The 23,022-nt window shown below is 34.9% G+C and overlaps 7 protein-coding genes across 7 annotated transcripts; all 7 read left to right on the top strand.

Annotated features, from left to right (window-relative positions):
• Positions 1-580: 580 nt before the first annotated feature.
• LOC149654270 (N-acetylglucosamine transporter UNC93A-like) lies at positions 581-8,182 on the top strand. The gene is made up of 7 exons (XM_089845716.1): positions 581-3,439; positions 3,505-4,344; positions 4,406-6,572; positions 6,643-6,893; positions 6,957-7,489; positions 7,556-7,823; positions 7,892-8,182. The coding sequence occupies exons 3-7, from the start codon at positions 6,394-6,396 to the stop codon at positions 8,122-8,124; spliced, it is 1,464 nt and encodes a 487-aa protein (XP_089701842.1). The 5' UTR covers positions 581-3,439; positions 3,505-4,344; positions 4,406-6,393; the 3' UTR covers positions 8,125-8,182.
• LOC149654271 (N-acetylglucosamine transporter UNC93A-like) lies at positions 2,824-4,638 on the top strand. The gene is made up of 5 exons (XM_089845243.1): positions 2,824-2,981; positions 3,205-3,439; positions 3,505-4,023; positions 4,077-4,344; positions 4,406-4,638. The coding sequence occupies exons 1-5, from the start codon at positions 2,824-2,826 to the stop codon at positions 4,636-4,638; spliced, it is 1,413 nt and encodes a 470-aa protein (XP_089701369.1).
• A 141-nt stretch (positions 8,183-8,323) lies between the features above and the next one.
• LOC149654269 (N-acetylglucosamine transporter UNC93A-like) lies at positions 8,324-10,242 on the top strand. The gene is made up of 6 exons (XM_089845242.1): positions 8,324-8,931; positions 9,001-9,154; positions 9,210-9,556; positions 9,598-9,632; positions 9,711-9,943; positions 10,002-10,242. The coding sequence occupies exons 1-6, from the start codon at positions 8,782-8,784 to the stop codon at positions 10,214-10,216; spliced, it is 1,134 nt and encodes a 377-aa protein (XP_089701368.1). The 5' UTR covers positions 8,324-8,781; the 3' UTR covers positions 10,217-10,242.
• A 559-nt stretch (positions 10,243-10,801) lies between these two features.
• On the top strand, positions 10,802-13,897 carry LOC149654268 (UNC93-like protein). Its single transcript, XM_089845241.1, has 7 exons — positions 10,802-10,994; positions 11,062-11,317; positions 11,377-11,530; positions 12,293-12,627; positions 12,695-12,729; positions 12,889-13,121; positions 13,375-13,897. The coding sequence occupies exons 1-7, from the start codon at positions 10,846-10,848 to the stop codon at positions 13,584-13,586; spliced, it is 1,374 nt and encodes a 457-aa protein (XP_089701367.1). The 5' UTR covers positions 10,802-10,845; the 3' UTR covers positions 13,587-13,897.
• A 103-nt stretch (positions 13,898-14,000) lies between these two features.
• LOC149654267 (N-acetylglucosamine transporter UNC93A-like) lies at positions 14,001-14,968 on the top strand. Its single transcript, XM_089845188.1, has 2 exons — positions 14,001-14,326; positions 14,644-14,968. Exons 1-2 carry the CDS (start codon positions 14,139-14,141, stop codon positions 14,918-14,920), a joined length of 465 nt encoding a protein of 154 aa, XP_089701314.1. The 5' UTR covers positions 14,001-14,138; the 3' UTR covers positions 14,921-14,968.
• Positions 14,969-15,366: 398 nt separating this feature from the next.
• On the top strand, positions 15,367-16,732 carry LOC149654266 (N-acetylglucosamine transporter UNC93A-like). The gene is made up of 3 exons (XM_089845187.1): positions 15,367-15,678; positions 15,745-16,012; positions 16,072-16,732. Exons 1-3 carry the CDS (start codon positions 15,481-15,483, stop codon positions 16,290-16,292), a joined length of 687 nt encoding a protein of 228 aa, XP_089701313.1. The 5' UTR covers positions 15,367-15,480; the 3' UTR covers positions 16,293-16,732.
• Positions 16,733-19,842: 3,110 nt separating this feature from the next.
• Positions 19,843-22,252, top strand: LOC149654265 (N-acetylglucosamine transporter UNC93A-like). The gene is made up of 7 exons (XM_089845714.1): positions 19,843-20,062; positions 20,129-20,255; positions 20,807-20,936; positions 21,001-21,153; positions 21,225-21,562; positions 21,627-21,894; positions 22,019-22,252. Exons 1-7 carry the CDS (start codon positions 19,866-19,868, stop codon positions 22,222-22,224), a joined length of 1,419 nt encoding a protein of 472 aa, XP_089701840.1. The 5' UTR covers positions 19,843-19,865; the 3' UTR covers positions 22,225-22,252.
• Positions 22,253-23,022: the final 770 nt, after the last annotated feature.

Below are 23,022 nucleotides of genomic sequence, written 5' to 3'. Positions count from 1 at the left end.
ATATACGGTAACCGCGGAGAACCTACGCCCAACTTTCTATTAAGTTTTTCTAATATCCCTGGGAAACGCATGGTTTTCCGCTATATTGAACTGAGAGGGTCAGGATATTAATTTTGCGATAAATACTTAATTCAAAGTGTAACAGTCTAAACTATTCAAATTAGTATCATATTTGATCAGGGATAGATTTAATTTTACAAGTATATATAACAGAGTTATGTGGGCGCGCGTCCGGACCCCCTTCCACTGGACGGAGGGGTATGAAAGTAGAGGCGGGTCATTGGCTAGCGACAGAGGTAAAGAGGAATTACGTATTTTTCGCCGTTCCCGCCAGCACGTCATCAAAACGTAGTTTAAGTGAGCCAATAAGATAATTTAAACTTTTCGTTACATGTTGGAGGGAGGGGCTCTATACTGGGCTATGAGTCGGACTGAAGTAAATACTAACCGTTCTTCATTCCTACTTCTAAAATGAAATCTATCCCTGATCATATTTGATACATCCCCGGCGTTTGGTATTGGGTAAATATAATTTTATTATGGTTAAAGGCGACAAAGTTTTCCAGTCAAAAATTTTAAGTTATCATTTGAAAACGGTATTGTAGCTTAGGGTTACTCATCTTGTACGAGTTATTTTTAATTTGTCAGTTATAGTCCAGTCGCCATGAAGTTGGGTTAAATGAATTGTGAGGTTTATACTCTAATAATATTACTTTTCAAAGTTGGCCCGTGGCTTAGGTTTTAATTAACGGTTATACGGTTGGTTGTCTCAAACGAACTACGTGCGAGGGGTCGGACCTGGACAGCCTCCTTCCGAGTGGATGAAAAATGCGGGTAACGACTGTGCTGGCGTATCTCTAGCCCAAGAAGGAAGTCAATGTGAAACTGAAATTCCCGCTCGGTGATGCTTATTAGGCGATGGCAACATAATTAAAAGTCAGAGAACTGCAGAGAACCGTGTATAGCTCAGATTCCGAAATTCCGCTCTCTTAACTCTTGGAGCTCTCGCAATGCATGACGGGAATATTCGTTGGTTGATTCAACCGGAATACAAAAATACTTTCCGGTCGTTATTAGCGATGTTAAACAGGGTTCTCACAGTACCTGGGAAACTTGGAATGAAATATCAGGGATTTTTTTAATGGGTTTGAAATGTGAGGGAGTTTTTTAAATGGGTTTGAAATGTGAGGGAGTTTTTTAAATGGGTATGAAATGTGAGAGATTTTTTTAATGGGGATTGCCATAAAAGTAATGGAATTTAATATTAAGTAATTTTCCTATTATTAATTTTCTTTGTAATTTGTTAAAATGTTTTCAATTAAAATTGAAACTATTCTGTATATATAGTTACTACACAACAGCTTCTAGAAAGTTCTAGCCGGAAAAAAGATACGTTTGGGAAACCAGATAGTCCTGTAAGGAAACGTAAGAAAGATAGCATCAGCTTTCTGGGAGATATATCCGTACGAGAAGATCTCAAGCTCGGTACACAGAGACAGAGGTGATGAAAAAAGGAGACAGGGTATTAGTGATTGTCGAAAAGAAAAGCCTGGAAAAAGGAAGTAAGACTTGGTCGGGCCTTGGCAGCCGTTGATGCCGAGTAATACCCGACCCCACCTCCACTCAAAAGATAAATTGAACGAGTGAAGAGCTCCTTCTCTCCTTTAACCTTCCATGCTCTTCAAATATACGATTGCAAACCTAAAGCCACGTACTCCAAGATTCCTTACACACCTTTTGCGAAAGGATATCTGCGTGATTTGACCCATTTATTTAATCAATTAAAGTATGGAGACAGATTTAGAGGCGTGAAGAAGAAACGATTTTATCTCTAATTTAAAATACCTATTTCTTCACTAATGGAATTCGGCTTGTAATGTCTCTCAAAAGAGAATATGGAACAGGCTATAACTTTGTAAGATATTTTACAAAAGTGTTGTATTGGTTACTTAGGGGTGAAAGGTCATGAATAATCATTTCATCGGTAACTATCTTAGCTTATTTCTATTTCAATAAAACGCTGCTTATTTGTAAGGGATTCTCGAATTGAACCATGAGGAACTCAACACATTAACCACTTTTAAAATCATCCCCTGATGTTACCATTCATTTTGATCATGTTTGGTAACGAATTTTGGCTGTGCATAAAGACAATCGAACAACTTTGCGATCTATATACATAAATAGTGTTTAAGCCTATCATCGGCAGGTGGTGTTCAATTGAAACTGTAAAATAAATAACTGTAATATATGGAAAGTAATTTAAGTCTCCCATTGTGATAGAGCCACGTTAAAAATTACAATTTATGGATTTATTGAAAAATATATCCAGAATGTTGTGGTTTTATTTCGAACCGTTTCGCCTATAAGGGATTTTAGTTAAGTTAAATAAATGTGCAGTTGTACTTTCAAAGATTCTCAATAACAAAACAAATTGACAATTTTCAAATAATGTATCTGTTTAATTATCACGGTATAATTAGAATATTACGTAAGCAATATTTCATAAATTCCCATAGGTAAGATGTTTTCCAATGAAACATGGCTTAAATACCTTGTGAACTACATTGTATATGCCTACATTTACATAGCACATAGCATTTGCAGGTTTTTAACCTTTTTCCGGAGAAATACATAGATGCGCGTCCTGTTGTTCTAAAGCACGTTTAGACCTCGGATAACGTCGTATAAGCGTTTTTAACTTTTCAGTGTAGTTGTTCTCCTAACACGTGGTTTTTGAGCTACTGGTAGGTGTTGCAGTAAAAGAAAAGTGATATTTTAAAGCATTGCGTATGTTTTTGAGATTCAAAGAACCAACGTAATATGGATGAAGCAAACGAAAGATGCTCCTTTCCTAGTGCTTTACAAATAATGCCACCTGATGAAAAGCCCCAGAATATGACCAAGGGAAGAATTTATAAGAATTTAATAGTTGTTGGAGTGGCTTGTATGCTTTTTCTGTTTTCACAAATGCCTTGCAGGTAATGTTTTGCCTTTTTGAACTTCATATTAAGATATGGAAAAATAGTTAAGGTGGATATTGTTTATTTACTAGTAATTAGAACAATAATCTATTTACATATTGACAAACAAGATTGTAGATGGGGTGTAAACTAATTGAACTAATTAATCATTATTAATCTGAGATTGAATAGACAAAGGCTTATGTCAAATTGTCAAATGATTGATTTGAATTTATTACAGAGAGCTTCAAAGTAGCATTAACTTTAAAGATGGCTTAGGAACATACTCTCAAACAGTTAACGGATGTTTGAGCGTCTTTTCATTGTCATTTGTTACACCTTACGTCAACCGGAAGTTAGGCTTAAAGAAGAGTATGATTTTCTCTCTTACCGTAGTCACTGTCTATTATTTAACCAATTTTTATCCGAGTTGGTACACTATGATACCAGGCGCCATTGTAAATGGACTTGGTTGGGTGCGTATCTAAATAAATTTCAGTATAAAAGTACCATGGTTAAAAGAAATTAAAATACAATTTAGGCACCAATATGGCCGGCTAAAGCAAGCTACATTACAATCTTGTCTCAAGAAATGTCTGACACTTATAATACCCCTTTGGACTCAACCGTATCGTTGTTGTTTGGAGTTTTCTACGGTTTTTACTATAACGGTTATGTCATTGGAAACCTGGCTTCTTATTTGATTCTTAAACCGGATGAGACTGTCCACTTACTCCCTAACCAAACGGACATTTGCGGAGTTGAGTTTTGTGATTGGAAAGTGAAGGAAGATGACGTTGCCTTCAAACGACCACCTGATTGGGAGATTTACCTCTTGTTTGGCGTTTTCATGGTAATATCGTGGCTTGCCGCCATTATAGTTTTCTTCTTCCTGGACCCCATCGAAGATCCCAACACCTTGATCTCGAAAGACGAATCAACTTGGTTCCTGATATCCAAAACTTGGAGGAGTTTGTTCACACCCAAACAAATGTTAATTTTTCCAATGGGTTTTTTACGAGGAATTTTGAGAACGTTTTTGGCCGCGGAATTCACTAAGGTATGATGAAAAATATTTTTCTGCATATATCTGTCACGTGTTGAGCGTTTCAGGCGTTCGTAACATGTTCATGGTCCATTCACTCAATTGGTCTAACCATAATTGGATTCGGGGTTGTTTGTGGGATTATGTCATTGGTTCTTGGAAGATTGGTCCGTTGGACTGGTCGACTGCCTCTATTCTCATTGGCTGTTGTAGTTCATGTCATAGTTTGCGTCATCGTTGTGTTATGGAAACCTAATACTGACCAACTGGCGCTTTATTTTGTGGTGCCGTGTTTACTTGGTGTTAGCAATTCAATATGGGAGTCTCAAGTTGCCAGTAAGTGTTGTTTGTAGTATAATCTACTCCTCTCAAAGACATTAACGGGGCATTTATCAAGGTATCTACGCGCTGGTTTTTCCTAACGACCGTGAAGTCGTATTCGCCATTTATGGTATGGCCGAAGAAGCTGGGGCTTTAGTCTCATTCGGTTACAGCGCTTCCTTGTGCGTTCAGTACAAATTAACAATTTTCATGATTATGGTAGCGGTTGCGTATATTTGTTATCTCGTAACAGAGTTTAAGATAATTAAGAATTTACCAATAAGTGGTCAAAAACAAGGTACACATTGAATATGTCTATGGCCTCGTTAACTGTAGAAAGTAATAATTAAACAACACTTTTAACGTTTTTATTATATTATAAATTATGTCGAGGCACCTTTGAAAAATTTAAATAAAACATTGGATTTAAATTGTAAATTTTATTAAAATAATTTTTGTCTAATTTCATTGTGTTCAAATTTTTCAGTAAAATTTATATCTATCTACCTGTAGGTGTCAAGTCGCGAGATCTCGTATACGCGTGCAAATGCTGGCTGCGTTCAGTAACCGGCATCAAAAACATCGATGACTAAAAGATGACATCGATGTCTTACTGAACGGTTTTTCGCGTCTTTGGGCGTGACGTCATGATGCTCATCGGATGCCCATCAGAAAAATTAGCTGTGAGAGGAGGTTTTTTTGATGAGCATCGGATTCATGACGTAAATTTCGTCATTTTGCGCCGCTACAATTAAAATAATGTAGATTTGACAAATATTATCCTTATGGATAATAATACTAAAAAGCAATATATTATTTCGGTAAAAATGGATTCTGACAGAATTTTGATTTAATTGATAAATTGAAGTACAATATCTTTGTAAATATCTCGGATTTATTATTTAAGCCTCTGCCGTAACGTTATCATAATATCGTCGCCATTAAGAAAAGCATCGATTACACAAAATTGCGCCGTTCAACAACTGCAACGTCATCATGACGTCAAAAGAACACCGATTTCATTTTCCCAAACATCGATGTTTTTCCTGATGAGTGTTACTGAACGCAGCCGCTGTGTACCGGCTAGCGGTATCGATTGTTGAACTTACCCTCTAACACAGAATATTTGCAACAATATCACGCCATCTGAGTATATTATGCAACGAAGCTGATAATCAAATATAATACTATAAAGAACTGAAGAATTTTAATAGAACTATAGTGAATGAAAAATAATCAATCATCGTAGGCTATAAAATAACTCGGTACCATTTTTTATCGATTTATTATTTATGAAAGAAAAGCGGCATTAGTTACGTTCCATTAAGCTATCGGAATGTACAAATATATTTTATTTATATTCCCTTTAACAAGTATGTAAATTAGCTTCATATTTCTTTAGTTTTATCATAACTTATAAAACAATTAAGGAATGAATACTTATAGTGTTTATGACCTGAATTTTAAAAGACATCATTAAGATAAACAAATTAAATCTGTAGATGTATTTATAATTCAGTTGAAATACGAGATTTTAATTGAATAACACCGAATTAATTATTTACCAAAATATTTGGTATGACTGCATTCCAGATACATTTAATAGCTCGCCTTAGTATACTAGTCCTAATTCGTCTGGTGCATACAGATGTTTAAACCATTTGAGGCCTTTTAAAGTGTAATGTATTTCATTGTATACTAGAAAACCTTGTCTCCCGGAAGTAAGACGGCCATAGGTGAAAAGTACCTTTACCTTTAGTGTCAAGAGACTACTGTTAAAGTCTTAAACGCTTTGAATTGGAATATAATTTAGCTTAAATTATTGTTAGTACAGGTTTTTTCCAAGGTTACCTTTTCAGTTAAGTCCGAAGCACGATTTGCTATTTTACGAAAATAATTAGTTAAAGACAGTTTTTTTTCGAATCAGCAGTTGTAATGATTTCTAAGAATAATGTACCTTAAAACTCAACTTCAAAGAATTTGCGAAAAGATTTAACAAATACCGCTTTGAGATTGGTTCTGAATGACGTTAAAACATTTCAAGTAGATTATTTTAATATAAAAATGGAGTTGCAACCAGTGTCCGAGAAAATTTCATTAAGGAAACAAGACTCAAGAAGTACAAATACTTCCGGTAATTCTTCACCCGCGCAGTTTAGACAAAGCAAAGGACGTATTCTGAAGAATTTAAGCGTGATTTCAATTGCGGTAATGTTGTTATTGTGTGCCTTGTTACCATGCAGGTATGTAAACAATTTAATCTTTTCCTTTCAAATACTTAAATTTACCTGAACAATCTATTAATTGACGCAGAGAACTTCAAGGCAGCATAAATATTAAGGATGGACTTGGGACGTACTCCCTTAGCGTTGCCGCTTTCACAACTGTGGCTTCATTGCTATTTCTACCGCCGATTTTGATTAAGAAAATTGGACTTAAACATAGCGTCACTTTTTCCCTTATAATGGTGACTGTTTTTTACATGGCAAATTTTTATCCATCATGGGCAACTATGATACCGTCCGCGATTATAAGTGGTATTGGAGCAACACCAATTTGGCCTGGTAAATAAATCAATCAAGTATACCATTTTTAAAACTAAGTACATTGTTTATTTTGTGCAACAGCCAAGGCTACTTATATTACCATCATGGCCGAACAGTGGTCAGCAGCATTCCACACCTCATTAGACTCTACTCTGTCCTTTCTATTCGGAATGTTTTACGCCTTCTACTACATGGGCTATATCTGGGGCAACGTTGCGTCTTACTTTCTATTGTCTCAACAGCACTCTTCGAACGAAACCGAACCATTTGACAACGAAACTATATTCGATGATAATTTCCTAGACAATGAAACCAGTAAGTGTGGTCTGTATTTCTGCGATTCAGACGCCCTCACTGGAAAAAATAAATTCATCAGACCACCAGATGAAGAGATACACGTATTATTTGGGGTTTTTATCGCCATGTCCTTGTTCGGAGCCATAATTGTAGTTCTATTCTTGGACCACGTTGACTTACCAACCAATATCGAATCGACGAGTGCCATGTTGCTTAAGACATTGAGAAATCTAATCAAACCTAAACAGATCTTGCTCTTACCCATGGGAATATTGAGGGGTGTCTTGAGGACATTTTTGGCAACGGAATTTACTAAGGTAATTAACTATTCCCAAACAACTCTTTAGCATTCATGGATGAGAAATGGTCTTTATTTACCTTAGGCTTTCGTCAGTTGTGCCTACGGTATTCACAACATACCATTGACCATGGTTGGGTTTGGAATCGTCTGCGGTTTCATGTCACTCGTACTTGGGCGACTGGTCCGCTGGACTGGCAGGATACCTTTGTTTATTTTAGCCATTATTATCCACGTGATCGTTGCCATCATAGTGGTTCAATGGAAGCCTGACGCCGATGACGTATTCTTGTACTTCTTGGTGCCGTGCTTACTGGGAGTTAGTAATTCTATATGGGAATCTCAAGTAGCTAGTAAGTGTCCTTGAAGTATTTTAAGCCGAAATTCAGGCAAGTTTACATGAAGTTATTGCGTAATTCAGCCATTTACGCCATGATGTTTCCCGGGGAGAGGGAAGTGGTCTTCACCATATACGGTCTGTCCGAAGACATTGGTGGTATGATTGCCTACGGATACAGTGCCATTTTATGCACCCAATACAAACTCTTAATTTTTATGATATCAGTGGCTGTAGCTTTTGTATGCTATTTGGTAGCAGAATTTAAATATTTAAGGCGAACAAAAAAATTTGTAGTTTCCAGTAATCAAGATTAATAAACAAAACAAGCTGTGTCGTATTATTTTCAATTCAGTTTCGATTATAAAAAATAACAAGTAGCCGATATGTTGATGCATTAAAATTTTAGTGTACTTTTAAGAAAACTCCACAACAAACAATAATTTTATGTAAAAAGTAGAAAACTGCGTGGGTAATGTTAATGATTTACCAGTGTATGTACCAAAAGCCCTGTTATGAAGGCAAAAACTCTACAATTACCTGTACGGAAGAAAATTCCAGCTGGTGAGAAATAGCGAGCGTTTACTCCATTTAACCATACTAGTTTATAGCGACTAGATATCGTTTTTCGTATTCTTTGAAATGTCCCAAATAATAGCTGCTAAAGACATAAAACCGCGTTTAAGTTTAGAGCCGGACATTGCAGTACAAAAACCGCCAAGTAGGTTTAATGTTGTAAAGAATGCGTCAGTTTTATCCATTGCAATCACTCTTTACGTAACGGCAAGTTTACCATGCGCGTAAGTAACATTATTAAAATATAAAGAGAGACCGTCCTATGCTAATTACATAATATTATAAATTTAAGTGAACTGCAAAGCAGCGTTAATATAAAAGACGGTATTGGTGTATATTCGGAGGCAATACGCAATTGCGGTTACATTATAGGTTACCTCATCTTGCCAATTCCTTTAATGAGCAAGATTGGTATCAAGTACACTTTGACCTTCGGTATACTTATAATCACACTATATTATATGGCAAACATGTACGTCACTTGGGGAACTATGATACCAGCTGCGTTTATAAGTTCGTTTGGAAATTCACCAGTCTGGCCTGCCAAGGTACGTTAGCAACTCTAACCTTGACGTCTTGTTTTCATATTGCAAAAAAAAAACTGCAACCTTTTTTAGGCATCATATTTGACCATACTGTCCGACCAAGCTTCAACCTCGTTTAATATAAGAAAGGATCACGCGCTAAGCCTTTTGTTTGGGTTTTTCTATTCGTTCTATTATTTTGGGTACATTGGTGGAAATATTGCCAGTTATTACATCCTGCAACCAAGTATTTCAATTAAATACTTGCATATTCGTTACTTTGATTGCGTAATTTTATTTAGAGGAAAAACGAAATGTCACCGAGGAACAGTTGAGGACTTGCGGAATTTACTTCCGTGACTCTGATGCGATAAACGATGGAAATGCTAATTTTATACGACCTGACGATTGGAAAATATATACTTTATTTAGTATATTCATCGGGGTCACTCTGTTAGCTGCCTTGAATGTGGCCTTGTTCATGGACCCGGTGAAAAATATTCAACCTGATAAATCTATTCTTCATTTGATCTCAAAGACTTTACGGTTTTTGATAAAGCCGAAACAACTCTTATTTTTACCTCTTGGGATGTCGCGGTCTATCTCATCGTCCTTCTTGACAACTGAATATACCAAGGCAAGAATTATTTAACTTATACATGATGACGCTAATTGTTTTGCATTTTTTAGGCCTTTATTTCCTGCGCATGGGGAATGCACAACATGTAAGTTAAACTTACCTTCCTTAATCTTTTAAGATAATTTTAAAATTTGGGTTCATCCTTAAATTTAATCATGAATAGTGCCCTGGTAATGATCAGTTACGGAGTAGTGTGTGGAATCTCTTCTTTACTCTTTGGGAGAATTGTCCGGTACACTGGACGGATTCCGTTATTCGTAATCGCCCTAATAACTGACGTCATAGTAGCCATCTTCATATCACAATGGCATCCTAAACCAAATGAAATATACCTTTTCTTTGTAGTTCCCATATTAATGGGTTTTAGCCACTCAATTTGGTTATCGCAGGTTGTAGGTAAGACCAGTCATCAGAAATTTCAAAAACACTAGTAGCTGAGCTCAAGTACTTTCAGCTTTCTTGCCATTAGCTTTTCCAAATGACCACGATATCATCTTCGCCATTAATAGTCTATCAGAAGATTTGGGTGGAGCAATTTCCCGCTCGTATAGTGCCACTCTGTCTACAGAATACAAATTGATAATTTACATGACATCTATCGGAATCGCATTTATGTCGTATATTGTAGCTGAGTTCAAGTATTTAAGGCGTAGACCGATATCATCCTAATAATATCGGTTGAATTATGTCTCTAGAACTATCCCATTTTCCTTTGTAATTATAATAAATTAAACCTACACAAATACTAACTCATTTCAACTAGACTTCATAATTATTAAAGATCAGTGGCACGCGAAGCAGAAGTATAATGATTTACCTGCTCGTATACTAGAAGGAGGAGACTTCTGTCTTTTTACCCAGTTTATTATATTAGACAAGGATAAAATCTAGAAGTGACACTTGTAATCTTTATGTTGATATGTATCATATCCTTTTTTTGTCATCTATGCTACTTACTTTAGACTATAGAGTAACCGCCCATATCTCAAACTTTTCATCAGTGGAGGGCGGATAGATAAAGATTTCCCGTGTCACTTCTATTTTTTCACCTATTTCTATTTGTTTAAATCTCTTTTGAAATGAATATTATTATAAGCGTGGAATCGCAATTAAAAAAAAACAAAAATATATTGCAAGTTCATCATTTTGTGAAGCTGAAAGTAAGCCACGGTTTTTTTTCACTATACTTGTGTATTCAATACATGTACAATAGTGACGACTTTCATTGCAGCTGTTTATACGATATCCTTTGACGCCAAACAGCTCTGGGTTTCGCTTAGATGTGAACGATTTAAAATATGATGGAGGTATTTGAAACTAAAGACGAAAACTCCTTACCTGGCGAAGTTGAAGCCAAGAAAATTCCTAGCAAATTAACAATAATTAAAAATGCATCTATATTATCTATTGCAATCATGCTATATTTATCTGCTAATCTACCATGCTCGTAAGTTTGAAATTTTATTTGATATTACTTTTATTACATATTTATTATTTTAATTTTAATTATTAAGAGAACTACAAAGCAGTATTAACATTAAAGATGGATTAGGCGTTTATTCTGAAACAGTTAGCAATTTCGTTGGTATTTTTGCATCTTTAACGTTACCAACGTTATTTGTTAATAAATTTGGTTTGAAACATACCATTAGCTTTGGTTTAATGATAATTACCCTATATTATTTCGCAAACCTCTACGCCACATTTGGTACCATGATACCAGCGGCGGTGATAAGTTCAATGGCAAACGCACCATTATGGCCAGCCAAGGTAAGACCGTTCAAACACTTCAGATAATTTAAAAACTTAAGTTTTAATTATTTTTTCAGGCTTCATATTTGACGATATTGGCTGAGCAAGCTTCAACCGCTTTTAATCTAAAGTTAGATCATACCTTGAGTGTGATGTTTGGATTTTTCTACTCGTTTTATTATTTTGGTTACATATGGGGTAATGTAGCCAGTTACTTCATCTTAGCGCCATGTAAGTGCAATGTTTGTTTGTTATTTTAAAACTATATTTATTTACAAAAATATTTCCCATGGCGTTGAGTTTTATGATTAGCTTGTATGAATAGCGTAGGCCTATTTGACCTGAATTATGCAAGGACTATTTCGGCCTCCTTCGCCTCTCATGGCATGTTAGTTAGTTGACTAAAATTTATGTGTACATATGTGTGTCGGTAATTGCGAAATACCTCTGTATTTTTATTAACCGATTTATAGGTAAAATATAGGTATTTGCGGTGCATTACAAATACTTTTGTCAATCATCTTTTGTATTTTTGGGGCTTAGAACCTTTGGGAGTACAACAGTTTTATAATTAAATATAAATTACTAACAAACATCTAAATATTTCTTAATGAACTTACCTCTCAATTACCAAAACAAAACGGGACAATTTAATTTTACCATAATTAAAATCTTTTTTATAAATTTAATTATCATTGCTACCGGTTTTCAAAGCTACCAACATTTCACAACTCTACTAAGTGTAGGCGTAGAAATAGATTGAACTGTTGCTGAATTAAGGTTCAAAAATAGTACGCCCTTGAAAAGAAATGTTACAGCTTTTTATGTTTTGGATAAATGCCAAGTAGATATATTGACGACAGTACACATTATGAAAACCTTAAAGGGACTGGCAATGAAGGGAGCAATTAAAAGCCTTTTGAAAAACGTCACACTGATTCAAACATTTGAAGCAACTGGAAGCAATTAACTTTAACTCATTTTAACCATTAGCTAATGCAGCCAACATTACCGAGAAACAACTGAGCAAGTGCGGACTGTATTTTTGCGACTCCGACGCTACTGACGGTGACAATGCCAATTTCACACGACCACCTGACCGGGAGATCTACATTCTGTTTGGAGTTTTCATAGGAATAACGCTATTCGCTGCACTAGTGGTCGCCTTATTCATGGATCCCTTGAAAGAGGTTAAAACTAACGAATCGGTTTTAAAACTGGTCTCGAAGACTCTCCGAGACTTGTTGAGACCGAAACATATCCTAATTTTACCTTTAAGTATATTGAGAGGAATTTCCATATCATTTTTATCCACTGAATATACCAAGGTATGCCAAAATATTTAAGCCTATTATATTATGATTAAAATTAATTTCTTTTTAATTGAAATTTCAGTCATTTGTATCTTGCGCTTGGGGAATTCATTACATGTAAGTTAATTGGAGCTATCGTCAAAGAAAAATGGTCTCATGTAATCCGTAATCGGAATAGGACAGTGATTAGCCCCTCGGGGTGGTCAAACACCAGACTTTACCTCCGACTTTATGCGTGTTCATTCTGACCCCATTTAAATTTTCTTTCTGTTTTAGAGGACTGGTCATGATAAGTTTCGGTCTTGTTTGTGGAGTTTGTTCGTTGTTATTGGGCAGAATGGTTCGGTATACTGGCAGAATACCATTATTTGTTAGCGCCTTGGTCATCCACGTTATGGTGGCAGTTATTGTTGTCGAATGGAGACCAACTACTGACCAAACTTACTTGTTCTTCCTAGTTCCGGTATTGCAAGGTTTTTGCAATTCAATTTGGGAATCTCAAGTCGCTGGTAAGACTCTGATCTGAACCAAGAAGGGCCCTCGTAAGACCTAAGAACGTTTGGATGACCACCTAAGGTTTCGATGAGATCTTATGTTTTTCATTGGATTGTGTGACTTTGATGTATGCAGTAACTAGGAATGATAGAGTAAAAACCTGAGAACATGGCACTACAACCCAAGTGCATCCTTGAACGCTCACAGTTCTTATGAGGGTTGTTATTCCAACCCATATGGGCGCTAACTCTAATTATTCTTTTTCAGCCATATATGCCTTAATGTTCCCAGATGATAGAGAAGTGATATTTTCGATTTACAATGTGGCAGAGTCTTTGGGCGCAACAATAGCCCGTTCTTACAGCGCAACTTTGTGTATGCAATATAAACTTTTAATTTATATGATTCTTGTCGGAACTGGGTTTGTGTGCTATATAGTGGCAGAGTTCAAATATCTGAGGTACAGAAAAAAACAGTGAACTAATTACTCGACATAGCTGTTTTATTAAACCATCTGTTTTTAAACCATATAATTATATCCATCTGATATGATATTACTTGTTGTTAAGAAGGGATTAACAAACCGTTTTTAAACTAATTAAATAAATAAAATTAATTAAGAAAATGTCAAAATCCTTCAATTAAAGAGAATTTTATACTTTTTTTGTAACGAAGTTGAATTACCATTTTTTATAAAAAGTATTTTCGACAAAAAGTGAAAAAAAAAATCTGCTAATTTTTTATTTTCTATCCTTCTGTTTCAGTAAATTAGAAATAAAATATGACAATCATACATTATTTTGCATAACCATATAACTAAGAATTCCGTTTTCAAGGGAAGGCTTTTATTTTATGAACAGCGTAGTGGGAGTTTTGTAGGTAAGTGTCGCGTAAATTCAGTTGAAAGTACGTTTACATTTGATCTTTCAACCATAACGCTCAGTTTAAACACGTGTCATAGGCTGTTAGTTGTCGCCATATTTCCTCTATGATTCTATATTATATTTACTAAGCCTTGTCGAGTGAATTAAATGAAAATCGAGTATAGAATGGTTTCGCAAGAATCAGATGCTCATCCAGGTGAGAGCATTGAGTTTGATTCCCACAATGTCAAAGACGAAAGGTCAAGTGGTCTCAATAAGGATGGCCCTATTCTGAAGAATTTGGTTGTTGTAAGCATCGCAGTTATGCTTTATCTGACTTCATCATTACCTTGCAGGTAATTTTGAATGTTACTTAACTATGACTACTAAGTTAACAGTGTCTGGTCTTTGTTTTCATGCCTTATTATAATATAATAATAATAATTATTAAATTACCTGACACCTTATTTCCACTTAAAAGAATTTAATTGTTAAAGTTTCTAATCATGTTTTTTAAGTTAAAACATTTAAAGATCATTATTAGTCAGGTTCTTTCTCATTATTATTATATTATAATCAATCCACATCACCCATAAAATTATCAAATTATACGCGACTAATTATATTTCAAAACGCTTTATTATATTAATTATGACATATTTCTAATTTATAGGGAGTTACAAAGCAGTATTAACATAAAAGATGGACTAGGTTCAACGAGTCAAGCCGTTTTTTCGGCCTCCTCGGTGATATCCCAATTATTTCTACCATCTTTCGTCATCTATTACTTGGGTCTTAAATACTGCATAATCGTGTCGCTATTATTGGAAACCATCTTCTATTTCTCCAACTTTTACCCCGTCTTTGGAACCATGATACCAGCAGCGTTTATAAGTGGTTTCGGTGGGGCACCAATATGGACAGGTAAGCTACTGTTCCTAATTAAGTAAAATTGAAATGTAATTTAATTATTTTAAATTCAAGCCAAGGCGACATACCTAACCTTACTAGCGGAGAAATGGGCCAGAGTATCGAACTTAAAAATGGAAACGACACTGAGCCTTCTTTTTGGCGGTTTTTATGGGTATGTAAACAATTTAAACAAGATCTTAACTTATGCTGTATGGAATCAGGAAATTATAGAAGTGACACAGGAAATTCTTCTCGTTATTGACGTTATCATTGCTAAAGCGTCGTCAGTTTACTATAGTACCGCCCACGTATCTTAGAGTGGAGACTGGATGATAAAGATTTCAAGCTGTGTCGCGTAAATGATTCCTTGTTGAACCACTAAGACTTTCATTTTCATTGTAGGTTTTATTACGCTGGGTACGCATTTGGCAATGCTGCCAGTTTTTTCATATTATCCCCCATTGATGGGTTACAGTCTACGGTCAACAGTAGCTACAAATGTGGCATCTCTTTCTGTGATTATGAAGCTGAGAAAACAAACTCTCATTTCACACGACCACCAAATTACGAAATTTACACCCTCTTTGGTGTATTTATAATGTGTTCTTGGTTTGGGGCACTACTTGTAGCCCTGTTTTTGGATCCCATTCCCGGAGAAGAACAGAGAGTCGATTCCTCGATGAGTTTGGTCTTGTTGACGGTCAAAGCGCTGAAGAATCCTCAGCAATGGTTGCTTATACCAATCAGCATGTTTCGTGGAATCATGAGAACCTTTGTTGCCTCTGAATTTACAAAAGTAATTATAGAAACAGACTAGTAATTGGGGAATATTTCAATTGAGGTTAATTATTTTTAACTTAAGGCGTACGTGACCTGCAGCCTAGCAGTCCAGTACGTTGGCTTGACCATGATTTCTTTCGGAATTCTTTGTGGAATTGCGTCGTTATGTTTCGGACATCTTGCGAGATGGACAGGACGAATTCCACTCTTTTTCTTATCAACTGTCATCCTAATTCTTTTGACCGTGACCTTGTACCAATGGACACCGGATGACTCCACTTTCCCCTTATTTTTCATCATTCCCGCCCTTTTTGGAGTTAGTAACTCTGTGTGGGAATCGCAAGTCGCTAGTAAGTCGACGTAAACAATCCATTCTCCAAGCTAAGCCTAATTTCAATAAATTTAAAAGACATCTACGGAATATTGTTTCCGGGACAAAGGGATGTTTCATTCAGTCTGTACAGTTTTGCTGAAGGCCTCGGTAGCACTATTGCCCAATCCTACAGCTACTCATTGTGTCTGAACGTAAAGTTATTCATATTTGCGTTGTCTCTCGCTGTCGCTTTTATTTTCTATTTAGTAACCGAGTTCAAAGTTATCAGAAAACATGTGAAAACAATGGCTGAATAAACTTCTTTTTGGAAGACTGTCATTGCGTAAGTTTTAAAAAAATGTGTTTTATAAATTTGACATTAATTATATATATGAAGTTAAAAGTGACATACGTCTGTTAAGGAGCTTTCACGGCCTTATTTAGCTTATGAACTGGATAGAACCCATGTTTATTATATCAATAATGATAAAAAAATAGACCTTGTTACATATTATATAAACTTACGCTATACCACAGATGTTAGATGTATTTTTATTTATATAAAATTTTAAGAATAATAACTTTTACACCAAAAATCAATACACTTAGTGTATAAAAAAATTCCCTGTAATGAGGGTTAATTAATACCGTCCTCAAACATACGAAGAAATTATATTCATATACACATTGTTTAGTTATCTTATAGGTATAGTAATTAATTTATAATTTTTGCCTGTAGGTGTGTTTTTGTTTATAACAACTACCTATACGTTTTGCCCTAATATACTTGATACGTGAAATATGTATGTACGCGTAGAGAGGTTTGTGCTAACCATATGTTAACGTTAACGTACGATACGTCCACTGCAGTTTCAAATAATTATTCCAATCCTGGCGTATCAACAACGCTACCACATATTAACTATATAAATATATCTCTCTTGTAAACAGTAAAGTCTACTATGCCGTGATTCGTGGCTATGTAAAAAACATATTCTATATATTCAAGAATAACTTTGTTTTCAACTGTGATAAAATATTGAGTTTCATGACCTGCGACGTAGATCAATGGGATTAAGACGCTGAAAACGTTAAAAAAAGGGTGCAATTTCGGGGATAAATTTAAATAATTACTTCGTGCCTTGTCGTATCTCTCAAAAGGTGAATGAATATTTTTTTCCACTTTAATATTTATTTAAAAATGAAACACATAGTGGAATATAACTGAATGAAACCTACAATATTGACATGCCAAAATTTAGATTATTGATATTTCACCATAATTGATCCACATTTCTAAAGAGTGCTATGAAAAACAAACATATCAAATATATTGTACATATATGCAAAGTAACTGTTTATATTGACTTCAAAATATATTAGATACGCTTAGAACTCGGAATCTTTACCCCTAGATAACTAAAGAAACATTTTTCTTTTCATTTCGTGACGAAGCGATATTTGGAAAGATTTATTTTTTTCTCCATTCATTATAATATTGACTATTGTATAGTCTGTACAGATAATTTATGACTGTACCATTTATTTTTAAATGCTAAATATTTTAATTTTTTGCCCTGAAATTCCCGTCATAGTCATCAAAAAACGATATCCAGGTTTCTTCGCTCGACTTTGAGCGGTTCTCAGTTAGGAAAACCGTCTTAAGTCTGGCGTCGAATACATTTTTTTTTAATTAACAGCGAATGCGTAAGTTTTATTTTTTTTAATTTTACCATAATTATTTATTTTTTTTGCCCAGGTAGCTAGTAATTTTTAATTTAAAGCGATATTCGTTGAATTATTAAATTTTATAGATGTTGTAAATTATTTAACTGTAAATAGCAATGGTGTCACTTATAGAGTAATAAGAGAAAGTTCGGTAAATTAATTTTATGATATTTTATAAGCTTGCCAAATTTTATTTATCTAACCAAATAAGACTCAAGAACACATGGATATTTATATATTTATCTATCTTCGGTTACCAAGAGCTCATTTTGCATTAGGTCTTCATATTCTTGAAAATATGTCAGTAGTGTGAACCAGGAACAAAGGAGAGATATCATGGCCCAATTTTAGCTTTTGAACATTGTCAAAATTTATATGTTCTTGATCTCACCAATAAAAATCGCGTGAACTCTTAAAATTATCTAAGTTACACCGCAAGACATTTGTTTTTATAACATGCGAGTAGATAGCGTCTTTTGAACCGGTCTTAATAGTTTCAAGTTTATATTCTCTTGATGGTTTACTTCCATTGCAATAAATGCAGTTCCTCTTTTTGATAACCATACACTATACTTTATCAGTAAAATTTCCCGCGGGAAACCTAAATTAACTCGTGGGTTAAATTGATATCAGCGTATGCATTTAGTTTAATATCTACTTACGAAGATACATAAGTGTTCTGAAAAACTTTCCATTGAAGAATTAATTGCTCTCCCTATTCAAAAAGGATATATTTTGACTGCAGATGAAGTTTTGGTTTCAGACTTACACTTTAGAAGGTTAGGGAGTGATTTTTAACGTTGTCAAGCTTAGGGTTACGTCTGTTCATCCGCGTTTGAGTTTTATTGAAAATTAACCGAGTTTTTCAAGAGGGTCTTTAGCCAGGCTAGAGTGCTCGCTATCTGTGTGTCGAATTGAAGGCTTTGAATCAATTGAAAAAACGTTTCCCTTTCCGTTAAGCTATTTTTTTCGAGCCAAGTGGAGTTGTCGGAGCACCAAATTTCTTCCGCGTTATAGGCGCTTTAAACTATGCGGGATGCATTGCCACCCAAACTATATAGTTAATGTTAAATTACCAACGACCATCGCGATTTGAAAATCAAGACAACAAGATCTATTAGAAAGGTTAGTAAAGGCACTGAATGCTTAATGAAGCTTGTCTAGGTCTTAATAAGCTATTAATTAATGAGTTTTTATTTATATTACGTGTTTTATTTGGCACTAAAGATCCCCTATGTATATTCAAATACAGCCTTAAAAAGGAACTAATAATCCTTTTGTAAAACCGGTTAAAATCATACCTTTCCAAAATTCGAAATTATCTGTTTAAACTTAAAACGATTATGAATCATTATTGAGTTATTAGTTAGCAATTTTCTTAAATTGAGTTATGTATATTAATTAATATTAGCTAGTATCCCTAAATTAATTTTGCCATTATGGTTAAGGTTATTAATTTTAATTACAAAATGAATTAAAATAATTATTTCTAGATTATAATATCGCGATCAATCGTCATTTATTTATATATTTCAAAATTACATTTCATCAAGTTTTGCAAAGCAAATACAAAAGAGACCCTATTGAACTTTTAATATAAGTGTACTATGAAGCTTAAGCATTTGATGGTTAGCAAGTGTTCTTTTCCAACGTACATTTTATCCCACACGATATAATATGAAAACAAAACAACTGTAAGCCCATAAGACACATTTGACGTTGATAATAACTGATAGTTAAGGGTTTTTATCCAAACTATATGAATCACAAAATTACTCGGGAATTTTAAAGTTCATATTGTGCAAAAGGATAAGGTTCGTGTCAATTTATCGTGTACTTTTTTCAAAAACCAACTGGGTTTTTTCTTAAGTATAGGAATGACTGTTAAAAACATTGCTTTCTAGTGTTGCAAGCGGTTTAGAGGGGAATGAATATTATGCACCAAGGTAGTAGCAAATTTCGGTTTTCATCGCGAGGCGACATATTCAACGCTCATAAGAGTTACACTACATCTAAATTCCGGTCGCAAGGCTGTCGGAAATAATCCAAAACCTTACACCTATATAATACAGCAATAGCATATGTTTTCTGCTCATAGTTAGAATTTATCCTTCAGAACGTCTCTTTATCTGCAAAAAAGGAGCTAAAACCATTTCGACAACATGGACGCTAAAGAGAATGGTGATAAAAGAATGGACACTCTTCATGACAGTGGACTAAATATGGCTGGTAGTAAGACAGTCTTCAATCTACAAACGGAAGAGACAACGGTTACGCATACCAAGGCTCGAATGTTTAAAAATTTGGCTATAGTTGGTGTAGCCATTATGTTGTATCTTTTCGGGTATTTACCATGCAGGTAAATGAAGTTTTTGATCGTAATTTATAGACATATTTCTAATTGAGGTTTCTTTTAATTGAATAGAGAACTACAAGGTAGTATAAATATCAAAGACGGACTAGGAACGTATTCCTTGACTATCCAAGGAGCCTGTAACATCGTTTCTCAACTTTTTTTGCCACCTGTTCTAATTGGAATGGTTGGCTTGAAGGTAGGAACTGAAGAGAATTTAAAAACAAAGGAGAAGAAAAGACAGGCTCGGCTTTGATATGAGGATGGTTGATGGGCTGAGAATTTAGGGACCGCAGCCCGGTAAAATGTGGTGATGTAACAAAATGAACCCTAATTGCCCAGGGTATTTTTACCAGGATACTCTGTGGGTCTCTTATCTGTCGAATGGGTAGAGAAGTGCGCCACCTTTCCTTCTCCTTTCTTTTATATCTCCATGGTATCAGAGTATTTTTTGAAAGAGATCAAGAAGATACCCATAAGTAGTTTTCTTTCGTATGCAAGTCTGCTATAGTTTGAACTTTGTTGGTGGTGGTGACCACATGGTCAAAGACGCATGTTTATTTGATCTGGATTTTAAGGGGGTTTTCTTAACGACTTAAGGGTTCTTGGTGTGTCTCAAAATTGGCACGATTAATAGGTCACGGAAAGCCAAGGTCAAATAAGCGTTGACCTGTGGGCATATTTCGGAAGAAAAGTATCCAGAATTAACTTTACTAATCAAAGCTAAAATACAACTTATTAATTATTTAGAAAAGTATGATGTTCTCTCTAGTCATGGTCAGTATCTACTACTTTGCCAATTTTTACGCCACATGGGGGACAATGATCCCAGCCGCAATTGTCAGTGGATTTGGAATGGTACCTATCTGGGCTGCTAAAGGTATAATTTACCAATTGAATGTCTTAGCCAGAAATATTACAAACCTCGACTTCTTTTTATCTAGGGACTTATCTAACGGGCTTATCAGAGCAATGGTCTCAGAATTTCAAAACGTCAGCCGAATCCACAGCTTCCCTGATATTTGGCTTGTTTTACGGGTTTTACTACTTTGGTTATGTGTTCGGAAATCTCATGAGCTTTTTTATCTTGGCTCCAGGTTGGTACATCTCAAGTACTAGTCATTTAAGAATGTGAAAAAAATTAAATAAATTTCATCATTTACTCTAGCCCATGAACCAAACATCACTGCGTCCCAGCTGCAAATGTGTGGTCTGTATTTCTGCGATTCTGACGTGGATTTGGACACAAATGACAACTTTATCCGACCGGATGATGTCAAAATTTATACTTTGTTCGGAGCCTTCATTATCATGTCCTGGTTAGGGGCCGCCGTCATAGCTATCTTCTTGGATCCAATGGAGAAATCTGAAGCGATGCGCAAAAGCCCGAAGACCCTTATTCTGAAGACTTTAAACGCCTTCAAAAATCCCAAACAGTTACTAATCCTACCCATAAGTATACAAAGAGGAATTCTTAAGTCTTTCTACTCAACAGAGTTTACTAAAGTATTTAACTAAGATATAACGTAACGTATCTACAAATATACTAATTTCTTATTGTTTCTTACAGGCTTACGTCACTTGCGCCATTGGTATTCACTATGTTGGTCTCGCCATGATGAGTTTCGGAGTTGTCTGTTGTCTAAGTTCATTGCTTTTTGGACGTTTAGGCCGTTGGCTAGGACGAATACCCCTTTTTGTTTTAGCATTTGTTATGCATTTCGTGGTTTTAGGTATATTAATACCTTGGAAACCAACTCCTGATGTCATGGTTCTCTTTTTCGTTGTGCCTTGTCTTCTGGCTATCAGTAACGCCGTTTGGGAATCTCAAGTAGCTGGTACGTTATTTAATCTAGAAGCCCAACTTCATTAAATCGCCCATAAGATAATTGATTGATAAAATAACATATTTATGATTTTAATTATAAATTGTTAAATCATATTTTTCTTTTAAATATATAGGAATGTATTCCATACTGTTTCCGGAGGACAGAGAAGTTGGGTTCACTATCTACGCAATGGCGGAAGATTTAGGTTCCATGATTGCATTTGGTTACAGTGCCACATTGTGCTTCCAGTACAAACTGGGAATATTCATGGCTATGGTCGGTGTTGCCTTTGCCTCATTTTTAGTGACTGAATTCAAGTACATTCGTAAACAACAATAATAAAGACGATAAACGTCTTAAGTTTTAATTTTGAAATAGACTCTTGAAACCAACTATAAACATCCTTTTAAATATAACAAAAATATAGTATATTATAAACTTTAACATATTTAAAAAAGATATTGATCGTTTTTAATATAAAAACACGTAGAATTCACGCTATCTACAATGTAGTATAGCTTATATACATTCAACCATTCATCAAAACTGTTGTTGATTTTATACAGTAATTAGAGATTATTTTTAACTAAATTTAATACAATTAATGAGTAACATTTACCCTGTAAAGTTTCGAAGTAGATGTCGTGCGACTCGTTGTCATTTCAAAAACGAGTATTCGCATACAACCTTGGATCGATTGCACATGTTGGAATCTACAACTGCTTTTTGACGGTTAAAAGAGTAGCCTAGGTAGTTGAGCTAAAAATATATAAGCTCTGGTACAACTTCACGTGGAAAAGTTATATTTTGGTGAATGACTCTTGGTTTTTACCTTGAAAATTCGAAACTAGTTAAAATTAAAGAACTTTTAAACATAATAAAAATTTTTAAGTTTACAAATCGTTTATATTTGGGTGACGTACCATATTAAACGTAAACACCTACGTTGTTATATCATAGTTGCATAAATTATTCCAGTGTATCCATACATTTTATAACAATTAATTGTATCCATATAAAATCAGGAACCGAACCCTCCGTTTATCATATAGAACACCTATAACTAAGAATCTATTCCAAAAATTTCTCTGTCCGGTTTTAAGTCCTGGGTATAGTTACTTAGTAACTCGGTTTGTA

This window comes from Phalangium opilio, unplaced genomic scaffold (assembly GCF_054372755.1).
Source record: "Phalangium opilio isolate 3A_F unplaced genomic scaffold, DU_Popi_V2 ptg000079l_1, whole genome shotgun sequence".
In the NCBI taxonomy this organism is placed as follows: Eukaryota; Metazoa; Arthropoda; class Arachnida; order Opiliones; family Phalangiidae; genus Phalangium; species Phalangium opilio.
The sequence above is the reverse complement of the archived record's forward strand: the minus strand, read 5'-3'. Positions and strand labels throughout refer to the sequence as shown.

Bases quoted from the DNA above. Each gene is read 5' to 3' on its own strand.
- LOC149654266 (XM_089845187.1), top strand. From the start codon at position 15,481: ATGTGTTCTTGGTTTGGGGCACTACTTGTAGCCCTGTTTTTGGATCCC. The intron at 15,679-15,744 runs GTAATTATAGAA...TTTTAACTTAAG, and splicing joins TTGCCTCTGAATTTACAAAA to GCGTACGTGACCTGCAGCCT. The intron at 16,013-16,071 runs GTAAGTCGACGT...TAAATTTAAAAG, and splicing joins GTGGGAATCGCAAGTCGCTA to ACATCTACGGAATATTGTTT.
- LOC149654270 (XM_089845716.1), top strand. From the start codon at position 6,394: ATGGAGTTGCAACCAGTGTCCGAGAAAATTTCATTAAGGAAACAAGAC. The intron at 6,573-6,642 runs GTATGTAAACAA...TAATTGACGCAG, and splicing joins TGTGCCTTGTTACCATGCAG to AGAACTTCAAGGCAGCATAA. The intron at 6,894-6,956 runs GTAAATAAATCA...TTTGTGCAACAG, and splicing joins AGCAACACCAATTTGGCCTG to CCAAGGCTACTTATATTACC.
- LOC149654268 (XM_089845241.1), top strand. From the start codon at position 10,846: ATGATGGAGGTATTTGAAACTAAAGACGAAAACTCCTTACCTGGCGAA. The intron at 10,995-11,061 runs GTAAGTTTGAAA...TTAATTATTAAG, and splicing joins TCTGCTAATCTACCATGCTC to AGAACTACAAAGCAGTATTA. The intron at 12,628-12,694 runs GTATGCCAAAAT...TTGAAATTTCAG, and splicing joins TATCCACTGAATATACCAAG to TCATTTGTATCTTGCGCTTG.
- LOC149654269 (XM_089845242.1), top strand. From the start codon at position 8,782: ATGAGCAAGATTGGTATCAAGTACACTTTGACCTTCGGTATACTTATA. The intron at 8,932-9,000 runs GTACGTTAGCAA...AACCTTTTTTAG, and splicing joins CACCAGTCTGGCCTGCCAAG to GCATCATATTTGACCATACT. The intron at 9,633-9,710 runs GTAAGTTAAACT...AATCATGAATAG, and splicing joins GCATGGGGAATGCACAACAT to TGCCCTGGTAATGATCAGTT.
- LOC149654271 (XM_089845243.1), top strand. From the start codon at position 2,824: ATGGATGAAGCAAACGAAAGATGCTCCTTTCCTAGTGCTTTACAAATA. The intron at 3,440-3,504 runs GTGCGTATCTAA...AATACAATTTAG, and splicing joins TTGTAAATGGACTTGGTTGG to GCACCAATATGGCCGGCTAA. The intron at 4,345-4,405 runs GTAAGTGTTGTT...GCATTTATCAAG, and splicing joins ATGGGAGTCTCAAGTTGCCA to GTATCTACGCGCTGGTTTTT.
- LOC149654267 (XM_089845188.1), top strand. From the start codon at position 14,139: ATGAAAATCGAGTATAGAATGGTTTCGCAAGAATCAGATGCTCATCCA. The intron at 14,327-14,643 runs GTAATTTTGAAT...TCTAATTTATAG, and splicing joins ACTTCATCATTACCTTGCAG to GGAGTTACAAAGCAGTATTA.
- LOC149654265 (XM_089845714.1), top strand. From the start codon at position 19,866: ATGGACGCTAAAGAGAATGGTGATAAAAGAATGGACACTCTTCATGAC. The intron at 20,256-20,806 runs GTAGGAACTGAA...TTAATTATTTAG, and splicing joins TTGGAATGGTTGGCTTGAAG to AAAAGTATGATGTTCTCTCT. The intron at 21,563-21,626 runs GTATTTAACTAA...TGTTTCTTACAG, and splicing joins ACTCAACAGAGTTTACTAAA to GCTTACGTCACTTGCGCCAT.